General features: G+C 35.0%; 1 protein-coding gene across 1 annotated transcript in view; it reads right to left on the reverse strand.

Annotated features, from left to right (window-relative positions):
* Positions 1-536: 536 nt before the first annotated feature.
* Positions 537-11,556, reverse strand: part of LOC106467806 (irregular chiasm C-roughest protein-like) — a 73,189-nt gene continuing 62,169 nt past the window's right edge. The window contains exons 9-13 of the mRNA XM_022396002.1: positions 6,437-6,558; positions 4,544-4,718; positions 3,836-3,946; positions 3,001-3,194; positions 537-919 (exon numbers count right to left, since the gene is read on the reverse strand). Of these exons, the coding sequence (XP_022251710.1) occupies positions 623-919; positions 3,001-3,194; positions 3,836-3,946; positions 4,544-4,718; positions 6,437-6,558 (899 nt within the window). The 3' untranslated portion in view covers positions 537-622. The remainder of the gene's footprint in view (positions 920-3,000; positions 3,195-3,835; positions 3,947-4,543; positions 4,719-6,436; positions 6,559-11,556) is intronic.

The raw sequence follows: 11,556 nt of genomic DNA on the forward strand, positions 1-11,556 counted from the left end.
GGATATATCACTTACGGTATCAGCTACTGAAACAATAAGCTGCAGCTCTGATAATCTGTAATACTGATATCCTTGAAACAAGACCCGGATATATCACTTACGATAGCAGCTACTGAAACAATAAGCTGCAGCTCTGATAATCTGTAATACTGATATCCTTGAAACAAGACCCAGATATATCACTTACGGTAACAGCTACTGAAACAATAAGCTGCAGCTCTGATAATCTGTAATACTGATATCCTAGAAAAAAGACCCAGATATATCACTTACGGTTTCAGCTACTGAAACAATAAGCTGCAGCTCTGATAATCTGTAATACTGATATCCTTGAAACAAGACCCGGATATATGACTTACGGTAGCAGCTACTGAAACAATAAGCTGCAACTCTGATAATACTGATATCCTTGAAATAAGACCGGTATATATCAAGTACGGTTTCAGCTACTGAAACAATAAGCTGCAACTCTGATAATCTGTAATACTGATATCCATGTATAAGCAACGTCATCGCAGCCATACAACTTTAGCCTGATCATAGTACGACGAAATAGTTATCTTTAGTTTTCACCGTATAACTACAAACGTTTCATTTTCACAGTACGCTAACACCCAGTTCATCACACGTTCGTAGCTAACGCGTCTGTTCTAAAGCCAACTTGACTAGGAAGTACGGTTATGTAGTGCTGTGAAGAAAACGTTGGACTGTACATTCTGTCTCGGGAGCTGACGTGGGCTCTCTGAGGAAGAAGAAGATCTGGATGGGAGCTACCTATATATGAATTAGAGTGCCCTTGCTGCCGCCTGCTACTGAGGAAACCGGTTTCGTCCACATAGTAGGATGTCCGACTCACAACTCCGGGGGTTCTCGCTGCGTAGTCCATGTAAGGGCCATATCCGTTCGTTCTCTGGATTTCCTGAAATGACTCAACTTTATGAGTAAACGGATAGTATTTGAGGGGATTTGAGAACGGAAGTGAAGCATCTAATTGATATATTTTACAAATAACATACAAAACTATGTGAAAGTTTAAAGCGAGATATATCTTTGGTAATCCTACATAAAATAATTGAAAACACTTGTAAATTCAATATATTTTTCTATTCTTTTTTTCACATTAATAAATTATAGTTAAGCACGGTAAAGGGTTTTAATCTCTGTTATTTATTTAGTTTCATTCGAAGTAAAACAAACATCACGGACCAATTTGAACATCTCGGCTACATAAAAGCCGTAAAATCCTTAGGTAGCCAATTAAAGTGGCCAGGGAAGAACGTCAGATGAATAGATCAGTCGATAGACAAACAGACATAGTTTTTTTTACAAGTTTCAGTTGAAGGATATTAAGGAGGACAACATCGAGTGTAGACCATAGTTTCAATTACATTTGTTCGATTTCAAAACCAGAGTCTAGCTTATGGAGTAACCTAACATTTCTCACATATTTTCTTCACGTGCGAGTAAGGATGGTTTATCTTCGCTGTCGTTGAAATTTGCTTTAGAACATTACTAAATACATGTTTAGGGTATCGAAATAAAGGTGTCCCCCCTCCTCATTAGCTTAGCGATAAGCTTAAATGTTAATATCCGGAGTTCGATACTTGCGATGGACACAGCAAAAATAAAACATTGTGCACCTGTGCAATTAAATATACCAATTAGATAAACGTCTAAAAGTAAATCTTGTGTTTTTTTGTTTTAGTACAAAGGTATATATACACAATGAACTGTTTGCGCTCTGTCTACCACGGTTAATTTAATCTCAGATTTAAGCGATCTAAGTTCGTAAGCTTACAGCTGACCCATTGTGGAGCTTGAGAGTAAAGACCTATGCTGTTGACGTATTCACCATACACAGTTCTTAGTAACTAGCTATTGCTAACAGGTGCAGTGAAAATGCATAGCAGAAAATAAAGGCAATACAATCTAAAATACTAGTAGATCCCAGGGATCTAAGTAATAGATTGTTAGAGCATATAAAACGTGTTTGAGCGACATCTTACCATAAGGAACGTTTCGTTTTGTTCTCTTACCGTTTTGAGTAATTTCCATGTGTTCAACGAATTTTGAAGTTGCTATACACACAGAAAAAAAAAAACATTTCCAAAAATGAAGTAAATGTAGGGATGGCTAATATCAGTCATTCAATAATAATTCAAACAAAATAGCAGGGATAACATTTGCATCATCAACAGACAAAATTAAACTCAGTTGTGATTGAATATTTATATATATATTGCTATATGTTAATTCTTGCCTGTGCTATTATTTAGGGATGATGAAATGCCATCCCTACTGTCTTGTTTACATTGTTTTTGAAGTTTTGATATTAGCCATCTCTACATTTACTTCCATTTTTGAAACGTTTTTTCTTGACTTGTTTTTTAATACAGTGTTTCAATAGACATAGAAAGGTTGTATTTATAACCAATATTGATTATTTATCTGTTATTGGCTGGAAATTCCCGATTCGCTATGTACTTAATGTTTTTAAAGGAACACCAAATATATGTAAAAAAGCTAACTTAAAGGGGTAATGATAACATCGTTTACACTAGAATTATGATTTTTTAAATTACTGCTACTTATTAATAATACTTATAAAAACGGATACTAGTTTGAAATTATTTCACCTCAGTGAAACTGGTTAAAATCATTGTTTTGGTTTGGATTATTATCTGAGAAAAAAAGAAGCAAAGGAGAGAACAACAAGAAATTCAAACATTTTGTTATGATATTTACAGACATTCAAAGAACTTGGGACTCAATCATTACATATATATTGTTATAAAAGGTATTGTTGTTATATGGTATTGTAAAGTCCTGATGACCTATTGAGGAGATATCTAAAATACGATTTCGGTGAACAAACCGAGCCATCCCTACATAGGCAGTGCTGCAGCCTGCATGATAAGGGTTTTTTAATACAGAACTTATCAAGAGTTACATTTCTGATTTAAAACAGTGTAAGCTCGTGAATTATCTTTACACACTTACTACACTGGGAGGGCGACTACTTGACTCAGAATATTTGTGATAATCTTGTGTTCCTGTGTCACTTGCCTCATCCCAACATCGATCATTGTCATTCGGCAACGAAGACGTCGTACGAATTTCGACTTCGAGATCCGACCCTCGTGAGGATACCGTGTCCGAGGGTTTTCCCTGCTTTTCTGATCCAAACTCTTTTCCTGCGAGTGAAAATTATCATTAAAACTGAGAAGTATTTTGTGTTCGTAAAGTCCATTACTTGTATTTTTATTTGGCAAGCTAGTCTGTTGAAATGTGATTTTCACGATTTGGAATACTGAAATTGTTTGTTTTTGTTTGTTTTTATGAATTTCGCGCAAAGCTACACGAGGGCTACCTGCGCTAGCCGTCCCTAATTTAGCAGTGTAAGACTAGAGGGAAGGCAGCTAGTCATCACCACCCACCGCCAACTCTTGGGCTACTCTTTTACCAACGAATAGTGGGATTGACCGTCACCTTATAACGCCCCCACGGCTGAAAGGGCGAGCATGTTTGGTGTGACGGGGATTCGAACCCGCGATCCTCAGATTGCGAGTCGAGCGCCTTAACCACCTGGCCATGCTGGGCCTAATACTGAAATTAATTTTTACTACGAATTTAATTGAAATTAACCAATAATACTTCTCATGCATATTTCATCAGTTAAATTGATGTATAGATTTTAGTTTGTGTATAACATCAGCGAAATATTTAATAAATACTTTCAAAACAATACATTTGCACATATTTCATAACGTGCTTTCACTTGTACACTGCCTTTCCATTTATTTACATTATATAACACATAGTTTAGATTATTTACCCTTGGAAAGTGATTTCTTGCGAAGGCATAAGATTATTAAAACCGTGAGAGAAACGACGAAGAATATTCCTCCTATTACTCCTGCAATCACGATTAGAGTTGGAAGGTGCTCTGAAAGAAAAAATAATAAAAAAAACCCTTGTGTCAAATATATCTTTACAAGCATTTACCTTAAACGTTATTTCAAGTAAGGAAGTCAACAAATGTTTCAACAAGATCATTGTTGGTTATTGAACAGGAATGATAACAGTTGTACGCATCATTACTGAAGAGGAATGATAACAATTGTAAACGTCATTAGTGAAGAGGAATGATAACAATTGTACACGTCATTAGTGAAGAGGAATGATAACAATTGTACACGTCATTAGTGAAGAGGAATGATAACAGTTGTACACAACATTACTGAAGAGGAATGACAACAATTGTACACAACATTACTGAAGAGGAATGACAACAATTGTACGCATCATTAGAGAAGAGGAATGATAACAGTAATGATGTGTACAAATCATTCCTCTTCACAACAGTTGTACACATCATTAGTGAAGAGGAATGATAACAGTTGTATACATCACTACTTCTTCAGTTTATATTATGTCTATTAACATTCGAAGAAAATATCGTTGCTGGATTTGTGAGTTTCAAAACTTACTTTACTAGTGTTTTAGAATAGACAAAGTTGTCAGTCATAAACTCATTTCTAACCTTGGCGCTTTAATGAGATCAGCATACTGTCATGCCCGAAGTCGTTCCACACCGAACAGTTATAGGTGCCAAAGTCGCTTTTTTCGGCGTTATGAATTATAAGAAGGTTTCGCACACCGTCTGCCAGGGGCTGTGTCACGATCTCGTATCCATGTGTGTTATCAATCTCCACCACCTGCGGTATGTATAAAAGAATCAAACTCTACTTACAAAATAATACATACAAAAAACTTGGATGCTTCAAAAATTAAAATTCATACAGCATCTCGACTTTGTGCGTGTTTATACACTTGGTAAAGCACATCTTATGGTTAATAACGCCTATTGAGTACATTGATATTATAACTGCCGTTTAAAGTGGGTTCACATTTTATTGTGGAACATTCATAATCATCGTCATTGTATGAATTAATTTATCTTCTCGTTTAATATATTTGTATTCCAAAGTGGAAGATACATTTATTGATGAAAGAGAGTTTCTAACATAAACACTGTGCTTAAATTATTGTGATTTTAAGTTACTTAGAATTTATTATTTTCATTGCAGTTCTCGAATTAAGTGTTCATCCTTGGAAATGAATGATAAATTAAACTTGAAATATTTCCCACTAAATACTTTTTTGTCATCAGTTGTACACAGAGAGACTTGGAAGACCCAACTTCATTGATGATGGTACTGGAGTATCATGTACACTAAACATTATTCAGCGTGACTTGTCAGACCACACCTAACACTTATAATCATGACTATAATGGACGTAGCGTGTATATATATGTACCTATCTATGTATGTGAACAAAATATTAAATACAATGTGACACTATCTATTGAATGGCACCACAAACAAAATTCCTTTAAAAATTCACAATTTAGGTATTCAAGATTCAGAGAATTAGAAAAATAACTTTGGTATGTGCAACAACCATTTGTTTATCACAGAACACAATTTTAAATAAAAGTACTCTACTCACAACACGATTTTTACTAGGACTGTGAGGATTTGGTTATATCTTTATTGATGTAATTTTAAATATAGTAATCGAAATGGAGTTCTTAAAAAAAACTGTTATTTTTTCAATAAAGGGTACCACTTTTAATGTATAAAAATATTACATTTATATCAGGATAATCTGGACACTTTTCCCTTGAGTACTTCCCATAAAAATCATTTTTTTTAGAAAATGTTCACTTTTTAATTTTTTTCCATGGGGTATGAATACTACGATTAGTAATTGCTAGCACAAACAGCCGCCTGTCATGAGCTTGACTTGTCAGACCGTACCACACATATAATAATGATGGTCCATAACTGTAATATACAATAATCATGATGGTCCATGACTGTAATATACAATAATAATGATGGTCCATAACTGTAATATACTATAATCATGATGGTCCATGACTGTAATATACAACATGGACCATCATGATTATAGTATATTACAGTTATGTAATAACTAACATGAGCGTTCACATTCCGTCTTTATGTTGCATACGCCTGTTAGAACACTTACTTGAGGTCTTCAAACATGTTTCCAGCCCGTGTTACAATGCTTACCTGAGAGTTCTATGTTTCTAGCCCGTGTTACAATGCGTAGCAAAGAGTTCTAGGTTTATATTTCAAGCCCGTGTTGGGATGCTTACCTGAGAGTTTTACTTTTCCAGCCCGCGTTGCGATGTTTACCTGAGAGTTATATGTTTCTAGCCCGTGTTACAATGCGTAGCAAAGAGTTCTAGGTTTATATTTCAAGCCCGTGTTGGGATGCTTACCTGAGAGTTTTATTTTTCCAGCCCGCGTTGCGATGTTTATCCGAGAGTTCTATGTTTCCAGCCCCTGTTGGGATGCTTACCCGAGAGTTCCATGTTTCCAACCCCTGTTGCGATACTTACCTGAGAGTTTTTTGTCCACGTTATTCGAGCAGGACTTGGCACCGAATAAATACTACACTCTACTTCGACTTTTTGGCCCATCTCTCCGTACTGTACAGGTTTCGCCTTCACAGTTGGTGGACCTTTCAAATAAAGTTAAGGTTAGATAAATTTTAAAAAGATAAAGAGTTGGGATCTATAATATAGTGTCTTTGGGACCGTGGGTGAGCTACAAGAGTGTTAATCAAATCCAACTATTCGGTCAGACAAAATGAACCCAATATTGGCGGTGTTGGCCTGGCTGATTGCCTTCCCTCTAGTTTATTGGTTCAAAATTGCGCGAAGTTTCGATAGAAACAGTTTTGTCTGTCTGTTTGTTGCTAAGCGCAAACATACACAATACAATATCTGTGCCGTGGCCAACATGGATATCGAAGCCCGGATATTAGTGTTATAAGCCTTCAGACTTAACGCTGAGAGACCCCCCCCCCCCCCACACAGTGGCACAGCAGCATGTCTGCAGACGTAAATCGCTAGAAGCCGGGTTTCGATACTTGAGATGAGCAGAGCATAAATAGCCCGTTGTATAACTTTGTGCTTAACTGCAAACAAACAATCACAAGACGTACCATTAAAACAAATATCTGGAACATGGTTTTATTCTCTTTCTAGAGTACTGATATTGATTTATACACGAGAAAAAATGTATTTCTTTATACGTTCCTTGTTGTTGTAAGTATTTTTTTATTACAGAAAGTTAACATATAATGTAATTCTCACACAAATAAACTAGTTCGTTATAATGGATGTCAATTCCTCAAATGTTTAAAGACGAGAATATCAAATATGTTATGTTCATTATGTTCATTACAAAATGTAATTTACTTTATCTAATGCCCGATAGCTTTCCTTTTCAATTTTAATGTTTTTTTTTCTAAATCTTACTTCAGAATTTTTAGGTAGAAGGAATGCAATTCTAATAGGTATTTAACGTGAAGATTCGTCGATAGGGGTCCGTTCCTTCGATTAGAACTCTTCAATACACAGAAATAGAATTCCACTGAGAGAATCTTTGAAATCGTTAGTATGAGAGATAACATTTCTACACACGCATTAGGCATTTTATAGCAAGTGTTACAAACATTTCAAAGAAATAGCCCAACATACGACCGTAAAAAGACTGGAATTGTAATTCTTTCACCAACAAACTTAACAAATACTATAGTCTAGTTCTAGAAGTCAAAATATGAGCAAATACCGCGATATCAGATTTTCGTTCCGAAACTATCTCTGTTTCTCAACTCAAATTTTAAAACACTGAAAGTCTTGATTGTTGTTGTTTTAAGTTACGAAAAAACCTGTAATTATGAATTTCCTACTGATTATTCTATTGGTTGTTTTTTCAAACAAATAAAAGCATTTAAAAACGCATTTATTTATTTTGTTATAAAAGGTTTTGATGAACATCAGATACGTATAGGGACTCCTCATTTCACTCAGCCTCCACGGTTAGCTTGAGGCTTATAACGGTAAAATTTAGGGTTCGAAACTCGAGGTGCGCACAGCTCACACAGGCCATTGTGAAGCTTTGAGCTTAACAACAAATAAATACATAATTTATTCAGTTTCCATTTTAGTGCTTCTGATGCTTGTTAATGATAGAATTAATAAAACTGTTCAACAAATACATCTATCCCGTCACTGAACTATGACGTCCCATAAGCTACAGGTAATGATCTCCCTACCGTACACAGGCTCACATTTAAACACCATAATCATCCGAGTCTATCCACAACTTTATCCCAAATGTGCATTCAAACCTTTAAAAAAAATTCATATTTTTTTTCAGGTTTAAAGATCGTATCCAGTTTTCTCAACAACTACGTGTTGCCCAACATATGAGGGCGCTTACGTCGCTTCGACTATTAGAAGGCCGGGAAATCGTTTAAAGAAACACTCTAATTCTAGGTTCAAGGACAGTTCAAACATTATTCGGCATGCATTAAGTATGTTCAAAGTAATAGGTAAAGCCGACAATCGTCTCCTTCACCAATACTATAGTCTCGTTTTAATCTAGGTTTCATTTGAAGGAATACAATCGTCTCCTTCACCAATACTATAGTCTCGATTCCTTCAAATGAAACCTAGATTAAAACAACCAGTAAACAGCTACTGAACTTTTACTAACAGTTTAGGAAATTGAACGGTATTTTGTTTAGATTTATCTTCATTGATGTATTATTTTTTATTTTCAATTTGAAGGAACCCATCGTTGTATATTGAGGATTAAGTTATTATATTATCGTCTTATGCAGAGTTAAAGGTATCGATGAGGGTGATAAGGGCGACGCTTATCTCTTATTTTAGAATTACTTTGCTATTACGTAGTGGCTTCGCCAAATTGGCTAAAATATAAAAAATGGCTCCAAAAATATAAAATAGTTGGCTAACTGACTCTAACATTTGGTTTTAAAGTCTGACTGATAAATGGTAATATTTCTTTAGATTAAGTAATTCATTTCAGTTTCTGCTTGGAACACAAACATAGTTAAACTACAAATTGTATTTGTAAAGCTTTAAAATATATATATCACATTTCCGTAACTATAGATACAGCACCGATTAACTCTGAAGTTAGCAACATTAGCAAATAATGAAGTCCTATGTCCTTTACATCATAGTTCCTGTTCGTGAATACTTGAAATATTTAATCTAACAACTTTTGACGTTGTTAGGTAAATGAAGTATTTAACTCTTTACTATGGCAGATATTATGTTTTATTTTGTTTCGGTAATATCGAAAGCTACAAAATCAGTTGCGTATATAAATTGCCGAATCTGCAAAAAAATAAAAAGTAAAAAGGTTTTTCGCTGATGGCATTATCGTAAACACGTGCTGTTGATTTTGTATTTACTTTATACTTTTCTAAAGCTGTTGTAGATTACATCCACGTGCCTAGCAGGCATATAACTAAAGTGAACATTAAAGAAACCACATTATCTATATGAAATAACCCATACTTTACCTAGTACATGATGTTCCCTGAAAAGGAAATGATAAAATATAATTGTTTCTGACAGACGCTATACAAACAACTGACGGCTTTTGTCGAACGTCAGGAGCAAAGTCTATATATTCAACTTCTTCTTGGTCGCTGCAAGGAGTTAACAGTTCGACAAAGGTAGTTTTCTTTCATTGTAAGATGGTTCATTTAAATTCAACCGTTACGATTTTCATGGCGTTTCCTGGGGGCAATACGATTGGAACAGGGTTCTGTAGAGTGGGTTTTGTGCTAGCGTTAGTACCTGAAATAACTACACCTTATGTTAACATAAAATAGAACAATTGCAGAGGTAAGTTAACCGTTCATATTGAGCCACAAATATAATTTGAGTATTAAGTGTCAACATTATACGTCAGTTATTTTATAACTCCAGAAAAAAAATCTCACTGGATCGCATCAATAGTACAGTAAATATTTTTATATAATATGTTCAAGTCATTTTAAACTTCTGTAACATTTGAATACCACCAATGACTACAAGGAAAGTCCTCCATGTGGAAATTTTCCGAACTATAAATACATTATTTTACTTCATTATATTTTTTCAGTTTTTAAACATTATAGAATAATTATAGTCGACGTTTCTGACACGCCAGTATTATCAAAGATGTATGAGCTACGCCTTCCCCGTAGGAAGTGGGTGGTGGTGGGGGGTTGTTGCATAAAAGTTTCTTTCATTTTAACAAATGAAATATATCCTATGTTTCTCTTTATCTAGTTATGGGTTTTTCTCTAGACTTTTGGAGTAAATGAAATATTTCTAATCGGTTTTATTCCCATTTAAGACTGTGTGAAACACGTGCTAACAATATTTGTCGAAACATAGGTTACACTAAATATTTTGTTGTTACAATAAATATCTAACAATAAAACGTTCCCATCTAGCAACAAGTGGAACTCCTGGGGGGCAGGAGAATTTGAATAAGTAAAGGAAATTTTAGTTTACTTTCTTATACAGCCTAGACATTTAACAAAAACATATTTCTGGAAGAAACACTGCGGATAGTTTAATCTGCTAAATGTACGTTTATTTCATAAGGCTATAGACATGCTCCAAAATAAGACTGACCATTTTATGCAATATTCTTTGACATTGCAAACTGTTATAGTGGTATGAGAGGTTTCTTTTTTTATGTATTTTTCTTTCAGAAAAAACTTTCAAATACAGCAGCCATTACTAAATACATATGTAAAATGTTAATGCTCACAAATTATTTAAATCAGTTCAAAGGTTCAACGTGTAAGCTATTTTAATACAGCGAGGTATATGTCATCAGGACGAACATACCAAAGGTTAAACGTGTAAACTATTTTAATACAGCGAGGTATATGTCATCAGAACGAACATACCAAAGGTTAAACGTGTAAACTACTTTAATACAGCGAGGTATATGTTATCAGGACGAAGATACCAAAGGTTCAACGTGTAAACTACTTTAATGCAACGAGGTATGTGTCATCAGGACGAACATACCAAAGGTTAAACGCGTAAACTACTTTAATGCAGCGAGGTATGTGTCATCAGGACGAACATACCAAAGGTTCGATGTGTAAACTACTTTAATACAGCGAGGTGTGTGTGTCATCAGGACGAACATACCAAGGGTTAAACGTGTAAACTATTTATATGTCATCAGGACGACATACCAAAGGTTATACGTGTAAACTACTTTAATGCAGCGAGGTATGTGTCATCAGGACGAACATACCAAAGGTTCGATGTGTAAACTACTTTAATACAGCGAGGTGTGTGTGTCATCAGGACGAACATACCAAAGGTTAAACGTGTAAACTATTTATATGTCATCAGGACGACATACCAAAGGTTCAACGTGTAAACTACTTTAATGCAGCGAGGTATGTGTCATCAGGACGAACATACCAAAGGTTAAACGCGTAAACTACTTTAATGCAGCGAGGTATGTGTCATCAGGACGAACATACCAAAGGTTCGATGTGTAAACTACTTTAATACAGCGAGGTGTGTGTGTCATCAGGACGAATATACCAAAGGTTAAACGCGTAAACTACTTTAATGCAGCGAGGTATGTGTCATCAGGACGAAGATAACAAAGG

This window comes from Limulus polyphemus, unplaced genomic scaffold (genome assembly GCF_000517525.1).
Source record: "Limulus polyphemus unplaced genomic scaffold, Limulus_polyphemus-2.1.2 Scaffold2746, whole genome shotgun sequence".
In the NCBI taxonomy this organism is placed as follows: domain Eukaryota; kingdom Metazoa; phylum Arthropoda; class Merostomata; order Xiphosura; family Limulidae; genus Limulus; species Limulus polyphemus.